The sequence below is a fragment of the Erpetoichthys calabaricus genome, chromosome 14 (assembly GCF_900747795.2).
Source record: "Erpetoichthys calabaricus chromosome 14, fErpCal1.3, whole genome shotgun sequence".
Classification (NCBI taxonomy): Eukaryota; Metazoa; Chordata; class Cladistia; order Polypteriformes; family Polypteridae; genus Erpetoichthys; species Erpetoichthys calabaricus.
This window is the reverse complement of record NC_041407.2, coordinates 96,304,247-96,331,237: the sequence shown is the minus strand read 5'-3', so window position 1 is coordinate 96,331,237 and position 26,991 is coordinate 96,304,247. Positions and strand designations below refer to the sequence as shown.

General features: G+C 38.6%; 2 protein-coding genes across 5 annotated transcripts in view; one reads left to right on the top strand and one right to left on the bottom strand.

Annotated features, from left to right (window-relative positions):
* tbx21 (T-box transcription factor 21) overlaps nucleotides 1-14,776 on the top strand; it is a 91,536-nt gene extending 76,760 nt beyond the window's left edge. Inside the window, exons 2-6 of the mRNA XM_028819498.2 lie at nucleotides 4,103-4,257; nucleotides 4,618-4,739; nucleotides 4,889-5,047; nucleotides 5,254-5,315; nucleotides 10,246-14,776. Of these exons, the coding sequence (XP_028675331.1) occupies nucleotides 4,103-4,257; nucleotides 4,618-4,739; nucleotides 4,889-5,047; nucleotides 5,254-5,315; nucleotides 10,246-11,008 (1,261 nt within the window). The 3' untranslated portion in view covers nucleotides 11,009-14,776. The remainder of the gene's footprint in view (nucleotides 1-4,102; nucleotides 4,258-4,617; nucleotides 4,740-4,888; nucleotides 5,048-5,253; nucleotides 5,316-10,245) is intronic.
* A 947-nt stretch (nucleotides 14,777-15,723) lies between these two features.
* osbpl7 (oxysterol binding protein-like 7) overlaps nucleotides 15,724-26,991 on the bottom strand; it is a 55,640-nt gene continuing 44,372 nt past the window's right edge. For 3 of the 4 annotated variants that reach the window (XM_028819496.2, XM_028819495.2, XM_028819497.2), the window contains exons 8-22: nucleotides 26,875-26,978; nucleotides 26,135-26,236; nucleotides 23,235-23,370; nucleotides 22,933-23,066; nucleotides 22,594-22,701; nucleotides 22,120-22,333; nucleotides 21,749-22,035; nucleotides 21,396-21,533; nucleotides 21,063-21,126; nucleotides 18,878-18,956; nucleotides 18,331-18,475; nucleotides 18,026-18,170; nucleotides 17,592-17,718; nucleotides 16,788-16,910; nucleotides 15,724-16,243 (exon numbers count right to left, since the gene is read on the bottom strand). In XM_028819496.2, coding sequence (XP_028675329.1) covers nucleotides 16,135-16,243; nucleotides 16,788-16,910; nucleotides 17,592-17,718; nucleotides 18,026-18,170; nucleotides 18,331-18,475; nucleotides 18,878-18,956; nucleotides 21,063-21,126; nucleotides 21,396-21,533; nucleotides 21,749-22,035; nucleotides 22,120-22,333; nucleotides 22,594-22,701; nucleotides 22,933-23,066; nucleotides 23,235-23,370; nucleotides 26,135-26,236; nucleotides 26,875-26,978 — 2,015 coding nt within the window. In that variant the 3' untranslated portion in view covers nucleotides 15,724-16,134. The remainder of the gene's footprint in view (nucleotides 16,244-16,787; nucleotides 16,911-17,591; nucleotides 17,719-18,025; nucleotides 18,171-18,330; nucleotides 18,476-18,877; nucleotides 18,957-21,062; nucleotides 21,127-21,395; nucleotides 21,534-21,748; nucleotides 22,036-22,119; nucleotides 22,334-22,593; nucleotides 22,702-22,932; nucleotides 23,067-23,234; nucleotides 23,371-26,134; nucleotides 26,237-26,874; nucleotides 26,979-26,991) is intronic. The other variant, XM_051918771.1, reaches the window with a different exon arrangement.

Below are 26,991 nucleotides of genomic sequence, written 5' to 3'. Positions count from 1 at the left end.
AGCACATCATCTGTAAAACACGGTGGAGGCAATGTGATGGCTTGGGCGTGCATGGCTTCCAGTGGCACTGGGACACTAGTGTTTATTGATGATGTGACACAGGACAGAAGCAGCCGAATGAATTCTGAGGTGTTCAGAGACATACTGTCTGCTCAAATCCAGCTAAATGCAGTCAAATTGATTGGGCGGCGTTTCATGATACAGATGGACAATGACCCAAAACATACAGCCAAAGCAACCCAGGAGTTTATTAAAGCAAAGAAGTGGAAAATTCTTGAATGGCCAAGTCAGTCACCTGATCTTAACCCAATTGAGCATTTCACTTGTTGAAGACTAAACTTCAGACAGAAAGGCCCATAAACAAACAGCAACTGAAAGCCGCTGCAGTAAAGGCCTGGCAGAGCATTGAAAAGGAGGAAACCCAACATCTGGTGATGTCCATGAGTTCAAGACTTCAGGCTGTCATTGCCAGCAAAGGGTTTTCAACCAAGTATTAGAAATGAACATTTTATTTCCAGTTATTTACTTTGTCCAATTACTTTTGAGCCCCTGAAATGAAGGGATTGTGTTCAAAAAATGCTTTAGTTGCCTCACATTTTTATGCAATCGTTTTGTTCACCCCACTGAATTAAAGCTGAAAGTCTGCACTTCAACTGCATCTGAGTTGTTTCATTTAAAATTCATTGTGGTAATGTACAGAACCAAAATTAGAAAAAAGTTGTCTCTGTCCAAATATTTATGGACCTAACTGTATCAGCCGAGTGAAAATGAGTGTTGTTAAATAATACAACCTGGATAACAATCGGATTATCTTGCTTAGGCTACCAGATGTCACTCTGTCTTAGTATGTTGATTGGTCTCTGGTCCGATGTGATCGGTCATAGCCCTTGAACAGAATGTCAGAAATAGACTGCATGGCCGACTGCATAAAGCAGCAGGGATGGCTTCTTTATAAGCCTAAATTTATGGTACTCCAGCTTCGTTGATGTACCCCCAATGGGATGTCGTAGTGCAGGGATATCCCTAGTTCATTCCAGTTCTGTTTAGGTATGATCATCTCGACCACCTGTATTCCCTCAAGCCAGCTTCCTGGATGAGGAAGGGGTGCTCATGCTTCTAAAATATGTCCTTCTGGAAGCTTATAAATTCTACTTTTGATGTCACCGAGTATCAAAGCAGTCGCTTCACACTCGCTGGTGGTGCAGGTTATAGCAAAGCACTCTTGTGCAAACAGTTACAACCAGATCAATGCACGGTCTTCAAAACTCCTACCACAAATTGCAAACCCCAGAGCAACACTTAACAAAAAGTCTTATCTGATTTACTTGGGATATAAATGTGCCAGAGTAACAACTGGCTTACCCAGCTTCTGAAATAAAACTATAACTCAAACCTATTTTACAATAAAAACATTATCAACCAATATGCTTTAATACTCTCCAATACAACTATGAAAAGCTGGATGGCCTTGAGCCTTCGTTCATTACATCATCGTTCCATTTATAGCTCTGGGTGAAGATGCCTCTATTTATTAGAAATAGACACCTGCTACTCTGAAGGCAGGAGATTGATGCTGGTGCTGACTGCGGGGTAAAGATTTTGCAGCCAAGTCCGGTCTGAATGTAACAATCCCCTTCAGACAAACCACTAAAATAGGATCGGGGCAGAGGGTGGGCTGGGGTAGTTCATCCTTCTGGAGGGGTTACTGCCCTGTGTACAAGGAGTAATCTTGCTTTATTCCACTGCTGTAGCTTTCTCCCTCCGTGTCTGGGGAATCGGTGAACTCTGATTTACCTCTGCAGCTGGTGCTCCTCATATCACAGAACCACGTGGAAAAGCAGCTCCCTCACCTTTCTCTCTTGTCTGCCATCTTTTATTAAACACAGATCTTTAATATTTCTTCTCCACCTCCTACCCATTTTGTCCCCAGAGTCCACACAAATTTGTTTTGCTTCTTAACACCATTAAGGTATGAGAGAGCAGACAGTGCAGTCTTAAACTCGATACTTGTGTCAGCCAGCATATAACCACCCGTCTTACAAAGGAATCTTCTTGCTTGATCAACATTTCTTCATACAGCTCAGTCCTGCATCTCCTCTGCAGTCAAATCCTTTTCCTTCAGATTTTCTTTCACTTTAACCATCCACCTTTTCTTTGGCCTCCCTCATTTTCTCCCCCCATCACTCTTTTGTCCACATATTCATTATTTCTCCTCATCACATGTCCACACCACTTCAAGCTCCTTTCCTGTACCTTCTTAGATATCTCTCCCACTTTTGTTGTACCTCTGATTCTCTCATTTCTTATTCTGTCCTTTTTGGTAACTCCACACATTCATCTCAATGTTCTCATTTCTGCAACTTCTTCTTCTGCACTCCCTTTACTACCCATGTCTCAGCTCAATGCATAGATAGATAGATAGATAGATAGATAGATAGATAGATAGATAGATAGATAGATAGATAGATAGATAGATAGATAGATAGATAGATAGATACTTTATTAATTCCAAGGGGAAATTCACATACATTGATGGTCTTTCCACTGTTTTAAAAACATTACCTTTACGGAGTGGTGGCTCTGAGGCTAGGGATCTGCACTGGCAATTGGAAGGTTGCCGGTTCGAATCCCGTAAATGCCAATAGGGACTCTGCTCTGTTGGGCCCTTCAGCAAGGTCCTTAACCTGCAATTGCTGAGCGCTTTGAGTAGTGAGAAAAGCGCTATATAAATGCAAAGAATTATTATTATTATTAACCTTCCTCTTAATTCTTCGATTGCACAACACTCCTTTTTCCAAATTGTTCCATCTCTGCATCCAATTTTCCACCTCAAGCTACTACCAATCCTAGATATATTTAAATGTATCCACTCTTTTCAATAGCTCTCCCTGCAGGCTAACTTCTGAATCCTGATCATCATTAAACCTCATCTATTCTGTCTTCTTCCTATTTATCTTCAATCCTCTATCTTACAAAGCCCATTTCCATTCTTCCAACTTCCTCTCCACTTTCTCCCTTTGTGTAAAAGAGCATTGCTCTTTTATCCCACAAGTCGACACATCCATAACCAGACCAAAGAGTTAAGGACTTCAAGAAGACCCTGTAGCAGTTCTTCTCTAACTGGGATCTTGTTGCCCCCCCCCACTGCCTTTAACCTGAGTCCTCACTCCCTTATACATATCCTGGACAATCCTCACATACTTCTCTGGTACTCCTTTCTCTCTCATGCACCTTCTGACCTCCTGACTTAGCACTCGATGCTTTCTCCAAATCAGTCAACATCATATGCAGTCCATTCAGTTTTACTTGATGCTTCTCTATGAACTGTCTTAATACAAAGATGGCACAAGTTGGTTCTCTCCATGGCATAAAACCAAAATACTCCTCCCCTATGGTGGTCTCTTTCCTAAGCCTTCTTCCTATAACCCTTTCCCAAATTTTCATTGTGTGCGACATCTATAGTTTCCACAGTCCTGAATATTGCCCTTGTCCTTATAAATGGGTACAGTCACACTGTTCATCCACTCCTCTGGTATTCACTCCTGTTCATAGATCTTCTGCATTAGATCCCACAACACATTCACTCCCACTTCTCCTAAACTCTTCTAGCCAACTGCTGTTATTTCATCTGGTCCTGTTGCCTTTCCAGTTTTCATTCTTTCCAATGCCTCCTTTACGTTCTGCCCTCCATATTCTTGGTACTAGCCCATCATTTGGGACTCCATCCCCAAATACTACCCTTGGATTTCCTTTATTCAACATCTTTTCAAAGTAACTCTTCCATCTATTCATGATCCTATCAGGCTCACTCAAGACTGCACCCTGCTTATCTTACATCTGCTTTATCTGAGTAAAATCCTTTCCAACCTTGTACCTAGCCTTTGCTATTCTAAACATTATGCCTTACCAATAGAACTGTATAGTTTATACATTGAATGATACACAAAATTATGGGTCCAGAAGAAAAAGATAATAATCTTGGGTAGCTGCAGGAGTTGCTGTGTCCCACATTAGTGAAATAACAGGCCAAGGCTAAGAATTTACTTTGTACTGTCCTCTGGGTCCGGTCTTTGTTCTCATAGCAATGTCTTTTTTTACCCAGGAGGATGTTCCCCTTTCTGAGCTTTAACATCTCAGGCCTGGATCCTTCAGCTCACTACAATGTGTACGTGGATGTGGTTCTGGCAGATCAGCACCACTGGAGGTATCAAGGTGGGAAATGGGTCCAGTGTGGCAAGGCAGAAGGAAACATGCCAGGTAAGGTCCAACCTGAACAGAACAACCTAATCATCACCCTGGTACATGTGTTCATGAGTAAAGGTCTAACGTTCATCTTGCTCAAAACAGATCCTTTTATTTTTTTTAAGATGCTTTGATAATAATCAAGACTGCCATGTCGTTTACTTTTTTCATGTATTGACTACATTTCTAATTCAGGAATTTAAATAAGCAGGGATCCAGTCTGAATTTACTATTCACTAAAATTCAAAACCACTATGACACTATTAGTTCTGGTTCCATGATCACTCATTTATACCACAGTGGTCAACTGATAGGTGTAATCTGCTTGCTACAACCACCACTAACTCATATTGCTCATCTTTATGTTTGGTTTAGGTAACCGGACATACATGCATCCTGACTCCCCTAACACAGGGGCACACTGGATGAGACAAGAGATTTCCTTTGGGAAGCTGAAATTGACTAACAACAAGGGTGCCAACAACAACGTGGCACAGGTAAAGGATACCTAAGCTAATGAAACAGTGTACCTAGCATTGGAATTCTTGAGACCTCAAGGTTTCTTAGTAGGAGGCCTTAAGATTTTAGCAACACCTTCTTGTGTTTAATCTTACATGATAATGACTTTTCTACTGTGTATCCACAGATGATTGTACTCCAGTCTCTCCACAAGTATCAGCCACGTCTGCACATTGTTGAAGTCAAGGAAGACGGCTCTGATGAGGGCTACTTGAGTCCAAAGGCGCAGAATTTTATTTTCCCAGAAACTCAATTCATAGCTGTCACTGCTTACCAGAATGCAGATGTGAGTCACCCCCATGCATGATGCCTTTCATGTTTGATTTCTGTCTTTATGTGGACAAATGTAGAGCGCTGTCAGTTTGCTTGTGCCACCTCTGTCCACGTGACAGCTGTCTTCTCTAGAAGAGGACAGTTAAAGGTTGGTTTAAAGTTGTTAACTGATCCATTCTCTATCCCGCTTTTAACATTCTCCTTACTTTTGCTTTTCAGATCACACAGCTGAAAATTGACCACAATCCTTTTGCAAAGGGATTCAGAGACAATTTTGATACGTGAGTATATTTCCATGTGGAGCCAAAGCTCTTTTAATAGAATATGAGGACACTGCCTGCATGCTGGGAATGTGTTGGGTAACCAGAGCTCTCCTTGTTTGCTATGACCACACTGTAGCCAGTGTTTTAATGACCTTCTGTCTTACTGGAATCCCATTCAGTTTTGATAAAACACTGCATATTCACCATTATTTGGATTTCCAGAATCTTGCTATATTCTTCACATGGAGTTTATTCAGATCATCGTGTGGGTATTATTGATAACCCATGTGAATTGAACAATGCCAGCAAGGTTTGGTTACCATCTGTTCGTCAGTGCAGAGTCCCACCAATCTCTAATCTCTCCTAAAGGTTCAACTACTCCAAGAAACGTCTAGGGAAATAAACAGTGTGCATACAAGTTTGGGCAAACTGTGCCATCTGAACGTATCTCAAGCATTGTCTCTCATAATCACTGTGAAGTGCTTACCACAGTTTCCAGAGGCATGTCAATCCTGATAAAAAAATCTTCCCAAAAGATCTAGGAAAAAAAAAGCTATTAATGCTTATCAGTCTGGAAACTTTTATAAAATCCTTAATAATGTTCTAGAGCAGGGTTCTCAAGTTGGGCCTGGAAAGGTCATAGCTGCAGTTTTTTGTTCCCATCCAATTTTTATCCTTTGCAGACTCATTCTTTTATTATAGATTTTTCTGTTCTGGAAATATCACTTAAATGGTTGTATGACTGCAGCAGATTAACAATTCTTTTTCCTTTTTTCCCCTTCCTTATCTTCACAAATTACTTAAATATTCAAACAAATGTTTCACGATGAACCTGTGCAGGAGTAAAGAGAACTAAGTTAGATAGCAAGCTGCTGCTTCCTTTGTTATTCATTCCTCATTGTTAATTGTTTGATGGTTAAGAAAAGAAAATTTGGGAATCTTAGCAAGCGACTTAACTAAAATGAAGCATAAAAATGTGACTTGATAGTAATTAGTTTAGCATCAACAACTGACTTTTAATTAAGAAACTGGGTTGAAACAGAATGCAGCTGCAGATATCCAGGACTGAAATTGAGGATCCCTGATGTGGAGGGTCATTGAAAAACAGTTAGAGACACAATACTAACACAGAAGTTTCTGTCACTCTTGTCCACATTAGCCATCCTCCAGGTGCGGCCTCACTACTGTGTTATAAAACTTAACTTTAAGCTCCCTTGACTTGCACTCCACACATTGTGATATATAACCTAACACTCTATTAATGTTCACGATCGCTTTTATGTCTTGAGGTACAGAGTGACGAGTCCACCATGTCTCCCAAGTTCTTTTCACAAGGTCTACTTTCAACTTTCAGACCTCCTATTGTGCATTCAAATTGAATGTTTTAATTTCCTACATGTAATACTTTATGTTTACTTACATTAACCTTCATCAGCCTGTCTCTAATTAGCTAACAATCTCGCTCACCCTTTCATCACCTAATAGCTAATGTGTGGTGAGCATACTGGCACCGTTGCATCATCCAGGTGGGTGCTACATATTGGTGGTGGTTGAAGTGGTTCCTCTCTGTCTATGTAAAGCGCTTTGAGTAGCGAGAAAAGTGCTATATAAATGTAATTAAGTAATTAATCCAGTGACAGAAACCTAACACTGCCTTCCACAGTAAGTACCTCGGCCCAGCTGTGAAGCACAGTGGTGTCAGTACAATGGTTTCCTGCCTAAAAATCTCAAAGAGGACTCCTAGGTGAAGGAACTATGAATTCTGTATGGTAATATAGAAATTATTAAGTTAGTTGGCAGGAAACACTTGCATCATGTAGGAAGGCAATCAGCATAAAAATATGTTTAATAACAGAATGGCTGAAGAAGAAGAATATGTTGGAGCTGGCAAGTCTAAGTGCAAAAATATCACAACAAGACCAGAAATGAGTTGTTTATGCTAGTAAAGCCTGAAAGGTTAAAAGTTTGAGTCAGGTTGTCACTGAGACACTGGCTAAAAATACCTCCACTGTGATGTAGGAGAAAGATCAATTACAGTAACTGTCTGGTAGCAGTTATTGCAGGTAAAGATGAGGCGACCTTATATTGAGACTTAACAGTTTCTTTATAACCCAAGGATCTAAACTTTGTGCCCTCTGTTCATTCAGGTTACCTTTATTGTTATGTCATAATGGTGCAAAAATTATGAAAATCTGAAAGTGGTGAATATGCTTTCATAGAACTGTATGAGGATGGTTCCCAAATAGGATCAAAGACTCTACAAAGCTACACAAAGGGTGGATTTTATAATACAAATAAGGCAAACAAGGGAGGTCAGTAAAGAAGGAGCAAACACGAATGTACAAAAGAAAGGAGAAAACAAATCATTTACGATTCAATTGACCTACCTAGAAAGATTAATGCCCTTACTCACAATGTACTCGAAAACTGCACCCCTTGCACCTCCTATGCCCTTTTACCGCCTCTAACACTGTTTTCTCCTGTCAGCTGAGCCCATATATGTCGAGCAGACTCTGTTAAACCGTCAGCCCATAAGGACTTCTGGGGTCATATTGATTCCCCTTCCTTCCAAGGGATAATCTCTATCCCTTAATCTAGCACAGAGCTCCAACTATTGGAACATACAGTCCTGGCAACTCCACAAGAGCCACATCATAGTTTAAATCAGGGTCTTTTTCATAACATGAAGTCTGCAGTTCCAAACTGGTCTGAATTTGATAATGGATGGAAAGAACTTGAAGAATCCACACAAACAATAACTGGGCCTGGAATTTAAACCAAGGACTTTGGATCTGGGAGGTAAGACTAACTGCTGTGACACCATCATACCTTCTCAAGGGCTATGCAGTTTTGCCCAGTAAAGCTTTGGTTACTCAACAGATCATTTTTTCTAGGTTGCACAGTGTTAAACTTCTTCAATTACTATGTTTTTCTGGCATGGATTTAGTTGTTCAGATATGGATTGTTTAGGCTTAGGACTGCTTTGATTCAATGCACTCAAAATAATGAAAGAGTGTGATGCATCCTAAAAGACCCCTAAAGCAAACTAAGGCCTTCCCTGGCCTGCTTAGTACAGGCCTGGCCCCAGGCAGCCTGTCCTCCCACATTTATAGGCTAAAAAGGCTAAAAAGAAGAGATCTGACTTCAAAAGCTCAAAATATTGTAAATGTCCAAGAAAATATCATTCACAATGTCTTGCAAGGGAAAGGAACTGTCCAATATGAAATCTTTATAATAATGATCTGTATTTGTTTCAATTAACAGAATTTTAAAAATGGTAAAAAAACACAGAAAAATAGGCAATACTTATATGCCTAAGAGGCAATTCAAAGTCAGATCCAAATAAGAAATCCTAAGCCGAAACTTTAAAATGGAAGCGAAAAGTCCAGAATTCAATAAATGCAATACTCACAATGATGCTGTCTCCTCAAGACACCAGCAAATGACCTGCTGAAGGACCCACTCCCTGCCTCAAAGTATAAAGGTTGTGGGCGGTGCTTCAGCCATGATGTCTGGGTGGCCCCACCTTGGGGTCTTCCACCCACAAAACACAAGGGGCACAACAGAACATGTAATACATATGTAGTCAATAATAAACTAACAGAACAAAGGTTCCAGAAAAAACATAAATGTAATAAACACATGAACAATAATACTTTAGAAAGAACAAACAAAACACAAAAAAAAGAAAATAAACATTAGCCAGGGAACACACCATGGGTGAAACATCACAAGGAATGGCGTCTGACCACTTTTGTTATGCAACTAACAGACATGGGTTCTGCAGTATGCCAGAAAAATAAAATGTGACCATTTTGATTAAAGGCAGACTAAGAGTAATCCAGAGATGAGCTCATATTAGAATCAATGTTATTTGCTGTTAAGATATAGAAAAATCTGGAGTGGTCTCCCCCAGACTTTCTCGTATACTCAAATATGGGGATGGATATAAATCACAAGACAATGATTATATTTTTATATTATGTACATTAAAGACAACAAAATCAAACAACAAATCAAATCAAATGAATAATATATTAAACAATTATAATAAAAGTAAAGTTGAATAAATTGGACTCTGCAGCTGCATCAATAAAAGGTAAGAGGAAATAACCCAAAAGTTGATAGAAATCTACGTTTTGTACCTAATACTTGTATGCAAAATTTGGTTGACCCAAGTGAAAGTGTACTCAAGTTATCGTGTTTACATACACACACACGCACACGCACACACACACACACACGTAATTCCAAAGATGGTATTTTCTGACTCAGGGAGGCCTAAAACGTAGAGAATCATCAAAATCTCGAAATTGAATTTTTGTAGGATTATAATACTTTCCCTATACTTCGTATAAGAGAAAGTCAGGGAGGTCTAAAATGACGAGCTTCATCAAAATCTCGACATCGAATCTTTGGATGACTACAATACTTTCCCTATATGAGAAAGTAAAAAGGTGCACTCTGGACAGTCTTTAGGTAGCTTTAGCCTGGTGCTTATCAAATAGCAGCCAACGACCATTGCAGGCTTCAGCAACCATGACAAAAGTCCAGTGCACTGTGTAGTTCTGTAGGCAGTTCTAATGACCAGTGAAACTACCAGTATGCCCATCAGTATGACTTGTATATTGCAGCTCTAGCCTGGTCAGCCAGCATTAGATCAAGCCTTATGTTTAAATCATAATGGGGAAATATGCCTAAACAAGTAAGAGCGATTTATGCAGAGTTTATGCAGGCCTTAAAAATGACTGGTGGGGTACTGTTGAGTTTTAATTTTAGTGACATTACTGATGATGGGAATTTATTTGGAGTGTCAATCTCAAATGAAAAAGGTCAAACTGTTTTTAATGCTATCAGAATTCTCCAGTATCTGATTCAGCCTCCTTAAAACAACCAGCCATGTACCAGTAAGGCAAATTGCTCACCTGCTGTTTCCTTTCCTGTTTAGGATGTATGCACCTGCTGAAAATGACCGGATGACTCCCTCTCCCACAAATGCTTCAGGATGTCAGCAGCTGATTTCAGGAGGCCGTTACCCTCAGCCATATCTACCGGAGCAGTACATAAATACACACGCGCAGAGCCGTTATTACAACCGAGATCAGACTGGAGCTGCACACTTAAACCAGTCCAAAGAGCCGGGCAGCAATGCACATAGCCACTGGTATTTCTCTCCTACACAGCCTCCTGCCCCCAGAAGCCGTATGGACTTCAGCACATTTGAAAGCGAGTTTTCAGGCAATGCCTTTGTGTCATACAAGCCGTTCCCAATCCAGACCTCAGCTCACCATCCTCTACAGTATTACCCAGACCATCCTTTTGGGTCAGTGGCACCAGGTGGTTGGGGGTCAAGCAGAGGGGGCCCTCAGTATCACCATCATGCCAAAGGCAGGTCAGGCTTGGGCTGGAAGTGGTCCGTTACGGCAGATCCCAGACTGCATCCTCAAATTCCAGAGCAGAACTTGCATATACTGCCTCAGGACAAAAGCAAGGAAGGTATTTCTGGGGGCGATGATCCCTGGTTGGAACCCCCTTCTGTGAAGTCAGTGGACTCGGTGGATTCAGGTCTATTTGAGGGAGGAGAGAGCAAAAAGAGGCGCGTGTCTCCTTATGCCTCCAGCACCGAGAGCTCTCCACCCAATCGCAGTGGGGACAATTGTGAGAAGGACAGTGGGAGTGATGCTGGCTATTATGGGTTTTATGGGAACTAAGGAGCCAGTGAGTATTCAGACCTCATCAACAGGCACCTGTGATGGGCAGACCCTTTGTTTTCCTCTATACTGTCACTTCTAGCTTTGAGTGTGTGTAAGAAATGAAAAATTAAACAAAGTACATTAACTTCAGAGATATGCCATGGGCTTCAAAACGCTCCTCCAAATTCTCAAACATCATTGATATTTTAAGTAACAGACACACACTTGAGTGTGAAGTTAACTTCTGAGATAAAGAAAAAGTCAAGAATGTGTCTTCTTACTGAAGTAATTTCTGTGCAAACATGACAAACAAAACTCCCCTCCTAAAAAGGGATCTAACAGTGAGTGCTTTCTCCGAGATCATTTTGAAATCTAATTTTAAGAGTTCGAACAACAGATTTTGGTCTGGTGAAGTTGTACTAAAGTACTTTCTAGTGCATAATAGTCTTAACTGCATTGTCCATCTATCTACCAGTTTATTCATTCCACTCGTATCATGTGAGGATTATGGTGTCAAAGAGCAGAACAGACCAGGCTTGTCTTTTTCGTGTAAAAGATTCTAGCTTTTCCATGTCGGTTGAGTGCTAATCCCCCAATTGGCACCGCTACTCACTCCACCACCTTTTATTATGCAAGTGGTAGGGGCTCTGTGTTCTCATTTCAGGCTGAGCTTGGCCATGGTTCATGAGTGACCGATGACACCACCACTTCAGGGCTGGACTCCAGGTTTGGGTCTTACAGCCCCGATTTCACTCAGGGTTTTTTTTTTAAATGTCATGGTCACCTGCAAGTCACTTTTACTGTATCTGGTAAGACCTTTTTACTATAAGAAGTTTACCCAGGAGCGCTAGGCTAACTGGTACACATTTGCTTCATAGCAATCTACAATTGTGAGAATACTTAATATTCACTTTAAAAGAAAAAAGAGGCTAGGCTACAGAAAGAACAGTACCCTAACAATGGGGGTTATACTAGCCACTATGACCTATGGAAAAACTGAGCCAACACACAGCGTGTTTGTCTATAACCACATGACTTGATCCTTTACCTCATTCATTCGTTTACAAAGCTTGTGGTGGCCCGACATCATGTACTTTGCTTGGAATAACAAGTGCATATTGAAGGAACTTGAATCTCTTACAACCGACAGCAGATAAAGGTTTAATGTTCTAAATATTATATTTAAAATTGTATGAATACCCCAGGGCATCCCTGGTGCTCCTACAGATGACCTCCTTAATTCCATTTATTATGTCCTTTCCCCCAAACAGCCAAAAATTATCACTCAACTCTCCAATAAGAACAAGAACGAGTCTTCCTTATGTCACTTCTTTTGAACAATGTGCTATTTCTTAGGAGTGAAAATATTTCCACAAGGGCACCAATATTCCTACAGGGATAAGACAGGAATGTTTCTCCAGATGCCCTCATTATGGAAACATAATAATCTGTTAAACAACAGTGGGCGATAACATGAGCCGGGTTCTGCATGACAATTTTAGATTGAACATATTCTGTGTAAATGTTGTACATGAAGTGATGACCTGTATATTTTTTTCTCATAAACTGTGAATACGATAATGTAATTAATGTTAAACAGAAAGTCTGGAACTTGACATATGTTAAATACTGTACTACTAGCTCTCAAAAGAAGCCATACAAAAGCCATATAAAAAAAAAAAAGGAAACAATGCACAGCCACTGCCTTGTTAGACTGGAAAAATGTTCAATATTTTCATTAGTTCCCTAGAATTTAAGAAGGAGAATGGTATATCTATGACATTGTGATTTAGTGCGCTGGACCAGCACACAAAGCTTTTTGGGTAGTCCAATATTTCTCTTTGAAGACTTGTACAAATTTTTTAATCTTTATCCCATCATGCAAGTTAACTCTTGACATTCAACACAAAAAACTCATCCTTAACAATCCTGATGGTCAATGCAGTGGGGTCAGATGTGCTGCAGTTACATTTTTTTTAGTCTAGTGGGCACAGAACATTAAACAAACATTTAGGCATACATGACAATACAAACAAATGAGTTGGAGAGGGACACAAGGGGGTTTTTATCTGGGCCAAAAACAGAAACATTACAATTTTGCTTTCTTACCATCAAATCCTGAACCCAGACAATCCACGTTTAGGTTACAACAGGGAGCCTTTTTGGCTGCACTGGGTGCAAGAAAGCAACCCTGGATAAGACACCAAACATAAACTTAAAATGCCTTTTGTAAAACCGAAGAGGCACGCTCTCTAGCAGCCGCTGAAGCAAATAGTGTACTAAACCATGTGGGCAGACGTAATATTCAAAGTGAACTTTCTTCTACTGGCAACTATGAAAAAAGAGCCTCTAATGTGTACAAGTTTCAAGTTAAGATAAAAAGAAACTGTAGGACAAAACGCTTTAGAAAAGGGGGATGTGGGCAAGTATACAAGCCCAAGTCTGTGACCATCTGTGGGTGATACTGCAGATCTTTTGCTAACTATCTGACTAGAAAATGCCACAATAGCAAGACAGGATCAAACAAAAATATTTCTACTGCAGTAGCTTATAAAGAGCAAGAATAATAAATACAATTTCCATGGTGCATTAGTCAAACTAATAAAATGTATTCATACCTAACCATCACATGCCCCTACCCTGATAACTGAGCAGAAAAGAAGATCATTGCAAAGGGTGTCTTTTTTTCCGTTTCACAGCACTTAAAAATCTGCCTCCCCGAGCAGTAAATTTCTTCTGCTTATTTAGCAGAAGGTGGCCACAAGGTGCTGTGCTAGTGGCAGAGATACCCAACTGCTCTTTTTTCTTTATACACTGACAGCACTGGGCTACTGTACATACACACTGGCAGCATAATTTGTATGAATTCCTTTTATTAATGGGACTGCCGTGCAGCTTCTATAAATGACATGCCCGCTGTTGACTGAACCCTACAAAGTGGTGGTACACAACTCAAGAGTCTCAAGTGCTGTGTAATGAAGATTCAGAACACCCACTCCCCTAAATTTGTGTTTGAAAACCAAGATAGCCATCTGTTTACTTTGGCAGTACAAATTAATCCCACAGTTATCAAACGCTAACCAGTTGCAAGTAAAATATTTTAATTACCCGAGTGTTAAAAACAGAGAGCTACAGTAACTTTAAGGCAAATACTGATTTTTCATAAATAATTTTAAAAAGTATTCTATTTACCTGAAAGGGGTATTCCACAGCTGTCAAAAGCCTTTCTGCACTGCTGACACAATGTCTCCAAGATTCATGCTTCTTAAATCGTCTCCCTGGTAAGCTGTATTTGGGATGTCTGAAGAGGTGTGTGCACTTCTAGAGGCACATTGTTCAATCAACATGGACTCCCAGTAAGTTGTACACTGTAACATATTTAGAATACTCATGGGGAAGAAAAAGTCAAGTAAATGCATATAATTAAAAAATCCTAGCAGCTGCTACCACAAAGCTTTGTGTTCTGGTGCTCATTCAGATTGTTTTGGATTTTTGGGCTATGAGGCCATTGAAGATTGGGGGAACTTTTGTGTGGCAAACTGCCACCCCAAAATAGAAAGTGACAATGCAAAGAAAGAGGACATTTTACTTGGCTATAGTTTAACATGATAAGGAAATATTTTTAATTTTTATATGATTTTAAGCACATATTAAAATGTTACAGAAAAAATGTAATGTGCTCCCATGATTTTTAATTAAAAACCAGAAGGATTATTTATTTAACGCTTCATTTGTAATGTTGGAAAGTGTACTGTGTTTTTTTTTTATATTAAATGACTGAAGAATTCTGTGTGTTTAGTGTGGCTTTTTAATACACAAACACCAATGTTAAAATAGCCTTCCCCTGTCACACCAAGTGCAAAGAGCAACTACAAGTGCTCATCTATCTCATCCCTCTTCAAGTAAAGAAGTAAGGAACCATGCAAGTGGATGCAGAGAGCAAGGAGTGACAGTTAGTGAGCCAACTATACTTCTCAGCTGAAGATCTGGTTATAGATACAGTGGATTTGTAAAAATTCAGCTTCTGGATTCTAGAAGTCGCTTTACTGTCTCTGAAGTCTCAGTCACTAAATCTTAAGTTGAGGTTAAAGATAAAACTGTCCAAAACCCAGAATACAGAATTCACATTCTCCGCTGTCAAAAAGCTGAAACTGCAGTATTCCTGAAGTACATCTGCAAAAGGAGACTTTACTCAGTAGAACGGTACAATAAGATTTAAGAATCAAACCTGGTAAAATGGTACACTAAGCAATGACAGGATTAGGTTCGGACTCAACAAAGTTCCAGACTAAAAACTGGCAGCACTATAGAAAAGCTACAAAAGCCAAATAAACAGGCTAGATCAGGTTACCAATGAAAACAATTTCAGGGGGACAGGAGGGGGCTTCATTAAGTGCCTTGAATATTAAGCAGATATGATGCATTTAAGAGGATCACAAAGAAATACTCTGCACTATGATGGTGACCGTAATTAGTGTCTTGGTCATTTTTGTAGCTGAAAGACACGTATGTGCAACAAGTCTCAAGTAAGTCATTTACTGTTAATGGGAAAGAAGGAAAAGGCAATAGTAGATTAGCTAACTAGAGTTCAAGTAGCACAAACATACTGGGGCCCTTGAAGCACAAAGCTTACCATTCTAGAGTTAAACACACACTGTAATATCTGCTTAGGTTTTGATACTAACTCCCCCATCATTGCATTCAATTGCATCAAGAAAAGACAAGTATAAGAATGGTTTTCAAGTTTTTTAATTAAATATATGTTGTCAAATGACATTATTAATATATGTCTAGTTGTTGTGTGTAACAATAACTTAAAACCATGAAACAAATGACGCATTTAAGACAAGTTAGTATTGACAGGGCCTGTTGATATTTAAAGGATTTCATTCAGCCTTTTTACTGAAAATTCCTTGACTTTAGACATGAGATACATTGCTACAGGCCAGACAGAAATACGGAGGCTCCATAATTTCATTCACATAATGCATGATAAAAGCTAAATTCATCATTGTTATAATTATTTTTGAACACCAAGATATAATCCATTTCATTATGCACCAATAGTATATTCCTTTACCAGTACCAGACTGGTTGGCATGGAGTGTATTGCTAGGAGTTCATTTATCTTGGCTACATTTCCATCACCATAAGACAGCATCGTCCATTTTGTGGAAACCTGGGTCTTTTCTTTGCTTCCAATATGTTCCATTGCTGAACCAGATCTCTTTACCACTTGCATCAACTGTTCTCCTGTAGGGGATATAAAATGTGAAGGAATATAATAAACATGTTAAGAAAAAAAAAAACCAACAACATTAACATAAATGAAAGGCTAGAAACTTTTTATCCCAACAAGTAATAAATATTTCTCTTTATTGTCATTCAGCAAATAGCATTTCATAAATACAAGCATAGCAACTACATTCTACTAAAAAACTAGAAACCTTATTTTAAACAAAAGTGACAAAATTAAAAAACATAGTGATGAGGAAGTTAGTTTGACTTGATATCCCCCAGGGATCCTGACAGAGCATTCTATCAGCTTATTTTCTGCATTATTTTCGAAGTCAAAATAGTCCTTATGAGGCTAGTTTTAATTTTTAATTTGCTAATATTGTACAGTATTAGTTTTGGCACTTTTGTTTTTACACATTATTCTCTCTCTGAGTAAACAGGACAGCTTGTCCAAAAGCTAAAAAAAAGAGTACATGTGGTTTACAGAAATGCAAATCTTTCTAAGAAGTGTGCAGTTATTACAATTTGAACATGTGCCATGCACAAAGGTGGAACTCACGTGAAAAAACGTGGCTGGTGAAGAATACCGTTCTCTTCCAAAATCTGGCGCCTCTCCCTTTGGAGCTGCTCTACTCGATGTTTATGTGTCTCTGCTGCCTCTAAGTTGCCCTCTTCCAAGTACCTGTGAGAAACAGTAATGGTCTTAACTAACCATCAATACCTCAGAGCATCTCAGTCATTAGATTGCCTACTCATTTATCTGTGGCCAGTCCTGTTTAATCCACTTACAAGGTGTCAAAGCTTACCCTGGACAAGCCACATGCTCATGCACACATCCACACTAACTCATACTGAGCCTGTTTAAAATCACTAATTTGTCTGACATACTCAACTTAGTGAGGGGAAAGGAAAACCAGAAAAAAGTAATTCATACAGACACCGGTGCAAAAAACTGAGGTAAACACAGCCATCCTCGAAAGTCACTGAACTGTCACATGGTTTTGTTGTAGTGTTTTAAAGAATGGTAAGTTCAGGAGAGAAAACAATTATGTGTCATCAATTAATGTGTCACTTTTAACAAAAAATTATCTTTAATAAATGATGTGTTTTGTAGATCTGTGACAGCTTAACAAAGGGAAAAACACAGATCACTAGAGCCATCTGTTGGAAATGAAGTGTAATTGCTACTACTATGCTTATTAATACAAAGCAATATTGTATAGTTAAGAAAGCATATGGTCCATTTGGATTAGTACTCTTTTGCACTTTTTGTGCATCTCAGTCTGTGTGGATGTAAATAATCTAATGCACTTTCATGACTTTAATGAAGACCTTGTTTTTACACCTTTCAAGGTTGACAGACCTTTGATCCGGCCGTAGCCTTGTGTCTGTAGGGGGTAACAGTGTCTTGAGCTCTGGGGTTATCTCGTTCAGCTCCAGGGCAAACTTTGTGAAACCATAGTAACGGTCAAAGTCCACAGGCATTGCATCTGCAGAATTATTACATGAAAAGAAAGTGGGAAGAGCCTGTTACTGTAAATCAAAACTGTTGAGCATGGAACAGGTAAATAATTATAGAAAGGATGGTACAAAATATATACAAAAACAACCAAATAGGAGGAAATTAGAAAATAAAGAAGTACATTTATTAATAGTATATTTTAAAATTCCCAGCATAGCCTCAGTAAAAAAAAAAAAAAAGACACTCTTATGTTCAACCTCATCCACCTTTAGTGGAGTGAAGCAGAATTCCTCCATCAGACTACAGTATTCAGCAAAGTGTTCTCTCCTCCTTACTTGGTTTCCAAATGCAGTGAGTTTTGGGTGGGCTGCCACAGTAAAGACCTTCATGCCAGCGTCCACCGAGTCGGTGTATGACATTGCCAGATTCATCCAAAACAGCACCTTGAACTTCATTCATGTTGGAACTCCAGTATTTTGACTGTGGATAAAATGACTTAAAAATTAAAAGTTACACACGACCAGGCAAATAGGTAAGAGACTTTCATGAAGTTAAATGCAGTTTGCTTACATCATCTAGCAAAAATAGTATATGAGCTAACAGACAACAAAGTTTTACAGGCTCAAGTTCCGGTGCTGACCTTGCAAAAGGTGATTTTGCAGTGGCAAATGCTGCTCTTGGTATTCCGAATAATCACCTCTCCATAGTGCTCGATCCATCTCTGTGTGCTTAAGATGTTGTGAATGCATGATGTCACTTTGTTCCACTCATAATGGTCCCCAAATCTACAAGATACATTTTTTGAGGATGAATGTTTACATGATTAAAAGGCATAATTTATTTATATAGCACATTTTCATACATAAGTGTAGCTTATGTGTATTAAGTGTATTTTACAAGTAGTAAAAGAAAAATGAAAGAGAAAATGGTAAGAATGCATGCTTTGCAAATCTCTAATGGTTAAAAACATAAAAGACAAAGTCCAATTTGATAACATAGTTTATTGCTAGATGGACAGAGAGAAGAAAAACAAAAGGGGGTGGGGTATGCTGGAAGCCCAGGAAACTGTTGACGATTCTAAAAGAAGAAACCTTGGGGTACTCAAAGGACTCATGAACTATACAATATGCATCTGCTGTAGGAACTGGGTTATGCTAGTAAAAACAATAGTTACAACTCACACTTACTTTTTGAGAGTAACATTCACCATTCCGATTGGCACAATCTCCATTGACTTTCCCCAAAACTTATTTTTCCACCTTACATCTGTAAAACATTTATGATTATGAGCTTATTTATGAGAGCTTAGACCATAAACCCAGTCAACAATAAGACCTATATTTCAGCCAGGCCCTGACTCATATTATAACTCAAAAATACTGCCTACAGCTTCAGACATTCATGTCTACTCTACACAATATTTCTTAGTTCCACTTAAATCTCCAAATGAATTTCTCCTCTCCTAGCAGCCTAGTCTTTTCCACTTTCATTACTTTTTTTTTTCCACTCGATGTGTTTCACCACTATTCTCTATTTCTCACGATTCCCTCACTAACTCCTATTTCCGTCTGACAAAAAATTGTAGCTGCGTTTACCCAAACTATCAATGTTCTGCAGCTTTAGTACACTTCTTGAGATTCTGGCAATAGCTTGACATGTTGAAATGATTCCAGAGACAAAATATCTTTGTTTCTAAAAGCTTTAGTAAAAATACAAGGTAAAACAGTTCACACACAAATAGACAAAAAATTGATATAGCAAAGAAATGAAAAATTCTTGTTTAAAGAAAAATTCCATTTATGGCTTTTATCTTGTTTGCTTTTCTAAGTTGGCTCATAGAGTTGAACCATTTCTAAAGGAAACTTTTCTCTTTTTAATATATAATCACAGAACTGTTCTTTAAAGAGCACTGATAGGTCCACTATTTTATTTCCCCATCATTACATAACATGTTTTTAAATGTGTATATTTAGTGGTTTACACTTTTCCACTTTATATGCCCAAAAGAATGTATTTATTTATTTTTGATTTTATTAAAATCAAATAACATTCCATACAAACAACTCACATTTTACAAAAATAGGTTTGAAACAAATCAACCCCCACCCCTGAGAAAGAGAGCTAGGCCAGCAGAGTAAAACTTTAAGCTAGTAAAAATAAGTAAATACATAAATTATTAAATGAATAAAGATAAATGGAGTAAAAGAGGGGAGAGAACCTGCTTCCTCAATATAAGTGCTTATTCTAAAATGTTATTGATTAGATCCTGCCAGGTTTTGAAAAAGTTTTGTACAGATCTTCTGAGCGTGAATTTGATTTTTTCCAGTTTCAAATAGTCAGTTACCCACTGACTTAGAACAGGAGGGTTAGGATTCTTCCAGTTGAGCAAGATAAGTCTACGCGCCAATAGTGTAGTAAAGGCAATTACAGTTTCTTTGTCCTTCTCCACTTTAAGCCCCACTGGAAGTACACCAAACACAACTGTTAGTGGGTTAGGAGGGATTGTGACACCAAGGCTGTCTGAAAGGCATTTAAAGATTTGGGTCCAGAATGATGTTAATTTGGGGCAGACCCACAACATGTGGCCCAGTGAGGCCGGAACTTGATTGCAGCGTTTGCAGGTTGGATCTTGCCCTGGAAACATTTTGAACAATTTTAAACGAGACAGATGCGCTCGATATATAATTTTGAGTGAATAATTCTATGCTTTATGCATATGGAGCTCGAGTGAATTCTGTGCATTGCTACCTTCCACTCCTTTTCTGAGATGTTGAGTGAGAGATCCCTTTCCTACTGTACTCTTGGATCTTTGAAAGGGAGGGCAAAAATAATTTATTCCATTCAATTAATGCATAATGGTTGTATGGACTTCTTCATGTTATTGTAGGTATTCACTATGGGCATACACATTAACTATTCAGCTTTGGATTTTGTACTGTAGATTTGCAGGGTTCCCTTTTTAAACTTTTTTTTTTTTTTTTTTGCAATAATAGGCATTTTTTTCTTCCCACACTTCCTCAGTATGTGCTGCTTAACCACCTTGTAAAAAGAAATCTCAGAATGCAAAGTGTAATTTTATTCTTCTAGTGTATTTTGAAACCTAAGATTATAATTCTCTGATGATCCTCTAACTACACTCTGTGCTAAATCAGGTAATTAATTTTGTAGTCAAAACTCAACCATGGCCGCAACTCTAAAAATCAGCATTAATGTTATTCTTGTGAAACAATGGTATAAGGAAACCTCTTTTTACAGTAAACTCAATGGTTCCAAAAGACAGAAAAACACAAATACAATGAGGAAGAACAACACATGCAGAAAATTATTTAACAGTCCATACAGTAGACTTCAACAGAATAGTAAGTGTTTTACCTTGCCAGAAAATAAAGTTATCAGATTCTGCATGACAAACTGAGATGGGAGGATGATGGCTCACCTGTGGAAATATAAAACACCTTCTTTTACAGCAAAATCTTGAAGTAATCAATTAAGCAAGACAGTCATAAAAAGGAAAAAGAATGAAAACCTATAAAAGATTCTTCTAAAAGGTTTTCGATGATATTTAATTTTACCAGCAACTCCATAGCACATGAAACACTTGTCCAAAACCAGAAGAAACAGGCAAAATGGAAGTTGAGTAACATCAAACATAAGCTGTCTAATCAGTCTTTTCATTGACTTTCACACCTCTGCTAGACTATCTACCTGTTCACTGATGAACCTGAAACCTTTATCCAGTCGTTCACACTCGTAGGTTTCACCTAGGACAGGGTTGAAGGGTTTACTCCCTGAACGATGAAATGCAGAAGCATATGCTGAGATTGCAAATGCAGCAATATACACCTGAAACAAAGTCATAAATTGGTTAGAAATATAGGATACAACGTATGTGACACATCATGCCAGGCAAGAACCAAAAGCTATTCAGCACAATCAGCATCTTTAGCATAATGCATGCCAATTTGTAATTCAATAACCTAAATAAAAGTGATTAAGGAATATCATTTGCAAGAAGAAGGAAGTGAAAACTTTAACAGTGAGGCATTACAGAGTCATACCATCCTCTCAAAGGGGTCCTGGGTCTGGTTAGCTCTATCTAGAACCTCTGAGTATTCCAGCTCTTCACACAGCTTCTGTAGAGTGTTCATTGGCTCATTCAGTTGAACTGGCATGGAGACACGAGACAAATCTTTCCCTATGTTGTTGCGCATTATATTCCACAAGCTGATATTGCTTGTATTCGGGCCTGGTGCAGGGAGACATGTGCGACGGCCAGGACCTTCTTGTGATTTTGGCATATTCCCAGAATTGCTGCTAAGTGCAGATGTTACACAGGTAATGGGTGCTGTAATGAGAAAAACTGTGTAGATAACATCAGCGAATTTTTAACACATATTTTGTTCCAAAAGCCGAACTAGGCCAAATATACCTTTGCTGAAGTTCTCCAGGTGCTCCTCTGAGTTGCTATTTGTTATATCACTGGCACAGGAATCTGCATCTGATCCCTCATTTTCAGAGGAACTACCACACAGAATAACCTCACATGCATCAAAATATTCAGCGTGTGAGTCTGAAAGTGAAACAGAGCTGCCAATGGACAACTGATGCTTTAAAACCTGTCCACTTCCACAAGGGGAGACCTGCTGTGGAAAAGAACAGAGCCAAACAGAAATTATTTCTTATAGCTTAAAAGGCAAGCAGAGCAACAAGGCTCCCTGAAAAGACAAATCAGTTTTTAGAAGTATTTTATTTGTGTTTTTATCTTTATGACTTGTTACCACAGAGAGGAATCTTTCCTGGGTAACTGTATTTTTATCCCAGTCAAAGTACAGGACATGTCTCGGCTTTAAGCTGAACTAAGCAATTTAACAAACAGAAATCTGTCCATTTCTACATACAGTACCTCCTCTTGGTTCAGAGACACAAAAGAATCAGCAGTGGAGTCTGAAGATACAGAAAGGGAGTGAATCCTGGTCAGTTGGTCCTGTAGATCCATATTTTGTGCTGACATCTATACAGAAAAGCAGAGTAAGTTTGAATTGTAAACCCTCAAGCAGAAGGATCTGTACAACCAATATGACACCTCTTTTAAGTTTGGACTACATCCTTTCACTCTATGCACCTTTGGTTTAGTTAAATAATGTTTAAAGTTATTGTATCTATCCTTAAATTGGTCACTTTATACCATCTGCCAGACTCGTCAGTCCTATTTTCTCATCATAAGACCCTCTAAATCCTTTACCTCAGAGAGAGTATTACGAAAGTTTGCTGTGTGCATAATAGGAGAAGGGCGGAGATGAGGATCCTGCCAAATCTTCTGCAGTCTCTCTTTCTCCAAGGATAAGGAGTCAAAGGCACTTTTCAAAGAAGTGTGAACTGGAGGGAAACAATACATTTAAGAGACTTGGACAAGACTTGAATAGCAATAACTCTACATGAAGTATTTATCAACACAAAGTGCACCGTACTCTCAAGTCCAGCCTCTCATTTTATATGTATATTTATTTATATCTAGCATTAGATGGGGTAGCATTGTTCCCTTACCTTTCTGTGCAAGGCAGCAAAAGTCCCTTTGGAGCTGTGAAAAGTCTGCCGGTAGGGTGAAGGCACTAGGATGCTGCTCAGAACCTATGCAGTCTGGCAAGCTAGGTACTGAGGCATGCCACCGAGAAGAGATGCCCTGAAAGAGAATTTTAAGAGAGAGCTTTAAGTCTCCTTTAATATGCTTGGTGTTTTGGAACATTTGAAAAAAAGAAATTTTACAAACATGAAGAAATTTCATTTCAATTTCAAAAATCCTCCCCTTAACATTTATCAGTGTCTTCCAACAATTAACTATTAAAAAAACGTTACCAATCCCTCTGATGATTCTGAACAGTTGAATTAGCCCTCTTGCGGCCTCCTCTGTACAACACTAATTTGATTCAGTTCTCCTAACCCATAAACAAAGTAAGAAACGCCCTTTAGACCAGTGATTCACTTGGTCTCGCCTCTTCGCAGACATTCTAGCATGATGTAGTATTCAAATATTCCCTTTATAGGGTACACCAAATACAGCATCCTAGAACATTCGAGAGGATTGAACAAATTACCCTTTGATTCATATTCACCTGTCTTGATGAAAAAACTGTTAACATTCAATTTACCTTTTCTGTGAATACCTGCTGTAGATGTGAGTAGGGTTTCTTTTACATACATATAGTCTACTGCATGTATCTACGTTAAACTTCATTTTACAAGCATTTGTTTAGTTTTGAATATTGGGTAGGTCATTCTTAACTGTTTTTGTTGACAGGTCAATGTACTTTATCCTTCCCAGTTTGGGGTCATCTGCAAATTTACAAATCAACAAAGTCGCTGTACTTTGTGAGCATGCCCATGTCGATCTAAGATAGGAAGCTCTGCAGACTACTTGTGACTTTACGATGAAGGAAGATAAGTAAATACATCAAGGTAAATAGATAAATAACATTCGATCTGGCTTTTATATACAAAGTACAGCGACAGCAAAAGTACGACGGCAGCTTCCACCTGCAGCTATAGACTCTTCAGTACGCGAGTGACTCTCCACGCTAGTGTTTAGATCTGGACGGTGTATTTGCCCAAAAAAGAAGTCTGACTGCATTCTCGTACCACTGCTTGAGAACTGAAGTGTCAGCATGCACTTTTCGTGGCATTACACAAGTATTTTTTGGGCATGCCCCTGTCGATCAAACACAGGAAGCTCTGCAGTCTACTTGTGACTTTATGCTGTAGGAAAATAAGTAAATAAATCAAGGTAAATAGGTAACTAACATTCGATCTGGCTTTTATATACAAAGTACAGCGATGGCAAAAGTGTGACGTGCACTTTTTCTCCGATGTAGAACCTTCATTATCATCTGAGTTCACTTCTGTTATAGCACATCTTTATGTGAAAACAGCAGTGTCAGACTAGGGGGAGTGTAAGCATGATGGGAGAATAAAACTGAACAGAATAAAAAAAACGCTAACCTTTACAAGTACCATAAATTTATACCAGCTATTGCAGACTCAAATCAAATTTAAGTTTTTATTCTATAACAGTAAGAATAAGAGCAGCTCACTTCTCAAAACAGAGGCATCCAGGGTCAAACCAGCGACATTTTGATTACTAGTCAGCAGTTCTTACCGTTGCGCTACCAAAGCGGTTGTATAAAAGGCGTGTCGATGACGCACCCTAACACGGATTCATTTTCTGCAGTCATATTCTTGAATAAAACTGCACTTGTTTTGTTATACTTGTACCTTTTGTGATGTTTGGACTTCAGGCTTTATACATTATACACTTCATGTCTACATTTTGTCAATTATTACTAAAACATGAAAAATGTTTCTGTTTTAATGAAGTGTTTACATATATTGTTGTAGACACAGAACACACATGAAATGCATGTATTCCAAATAACGATATATTATTAACCCTATACAACTCTAAGCAACTCACACACAGGTAAACAGACTCGAGCTGAGTGAACTTTCAGGCCTTTCTGCGTTGGTGGGGGGATGGGATAGCAGGCTGCTTGCTGCTTGTGCTTATCAACACATTTATAACACAAAAGACGCTGACTGAGAGGTACAAACAAATTTAAGGTGGGCTGGGATTATGAGTTTTTTGTAGGCTTTGGTAATTCTAGTGTTAAAGAGTTGTTCCATTGTCAACAATACCTGTGTAGATACCTTTGCCAACACAGAGATTCACACACATTCCGCACTTACTTGACAGCTGAATTGACATATATTCTGTAAAACGATAATGTATGATTAAAAAAATATTCAGGTCACCTATATTACATTTTGCTGCAATTAAAAGGGGGGAAAACAAGAGAAACTGAGTTTAGTTTACTGTATATTCCTTGATTTACAACTCCTGCCTGCAGTACAATGGAAAATAATGAGGCAGGTTTTACTCCCTCTGCCCAAAGAAATCTCACTATGGTGCATAGTTTAACAGTGGTGTAATCCCGCAGCAGAGCGTCCATGTTAACTTGTCCTTGGCCTCATCTACACTAATGGCAAAGCACTGCACTGCGTGTGTTCCAACTACCTATGAGCCATCGCAAATGTGCTGTATTGTATCAGCTTCTATCAATTGCAGTTACCACATAATTTTGAAATTGGTTTTACTTTTTAATTTACCCTCATATTTTGTCCATTTATATTGTTTGTCACATTCTTCTATTTGCTATTCTTCTGTGCAAGTTAATATGCTACAGAGAAACACCAAGGTAAAGTAAAAGGCACTGAAGCATTTAGTAACAACACATATGCTGCTAAATGCTTAAAAAATGTGATTACTGCTAATTCGAATGAGCACCACTATGAAAGTATAACATGTTTAGAGTTTTATTCTATTGACTAAAAATTTTAAAAACTGATAAGTTTCATAAACAAATGTTGAGGAATGCCATGAGGCTTCCCCTTACCGCATTTCCCATGGCTGCCACAGTGCCTTCCTTTGTCAAGTTCTTGGCACACCAAATCTTTGACGTACGCTTTTCTTTTTTGGGTCTGTCACTTGAAGAGTTCTGGGAAGAATTAAAAATAATTAATTTTAGGCATTCTGCCAGTGAACAACTTCATGTAAGTATAGAAAAGTATTAAAGAGTCTGTGATATATATGTAGTACATTTCAATTTCATTCCAACATTTTGACAAAGCTAATAATTTGCAAAGTTACAGAAAGTTTGATGTATAATCATCTTTCTGCAGTAATATGGAATATGTTGTCAGTTCCTTAATGGAAATGCCATTAGATGCCCGAGGGCTGTACGCTTGCCTTTGTTTCAGCCCATTTTAGGTTCATTCGTTTGATTTAGCAATAAAAAAACACATGCACAGGCTCTAAAAAATGTTAACCAGGTGGAATGTATTATTCATACATTTCATAACTAAATGAAGAACAAATTTAAAATATAACTCTTTTATTTTGTGACTTTTTTTATTTGATATTTTTAAATGTCTTTATTTCTCATATTCACTTGAGTCAGCTCCCACAAGAAAGTGTGTTACATTACCTCTAAAATCACCCTTTTTCAACTCTGACAGCTACATTTGGATTGCGAAGAGTTACTGTCTGGGTTGGATTGACAGTATGAAGGGAGCTAAAGAAAGATAATGCATCTCTGGCTCATTGCCATTTCATCTTGTCAGCCAGGAGCTTCACCTGATTATTGCAGATGACTGGTGCTGAAGACACTCGATGCAGCATATCCAAGTCCTGCAGTAAGCGGGATAGTTCATTCAGGTCTGCCTGACACTTAGACAGTTCTGGAAAGAAATG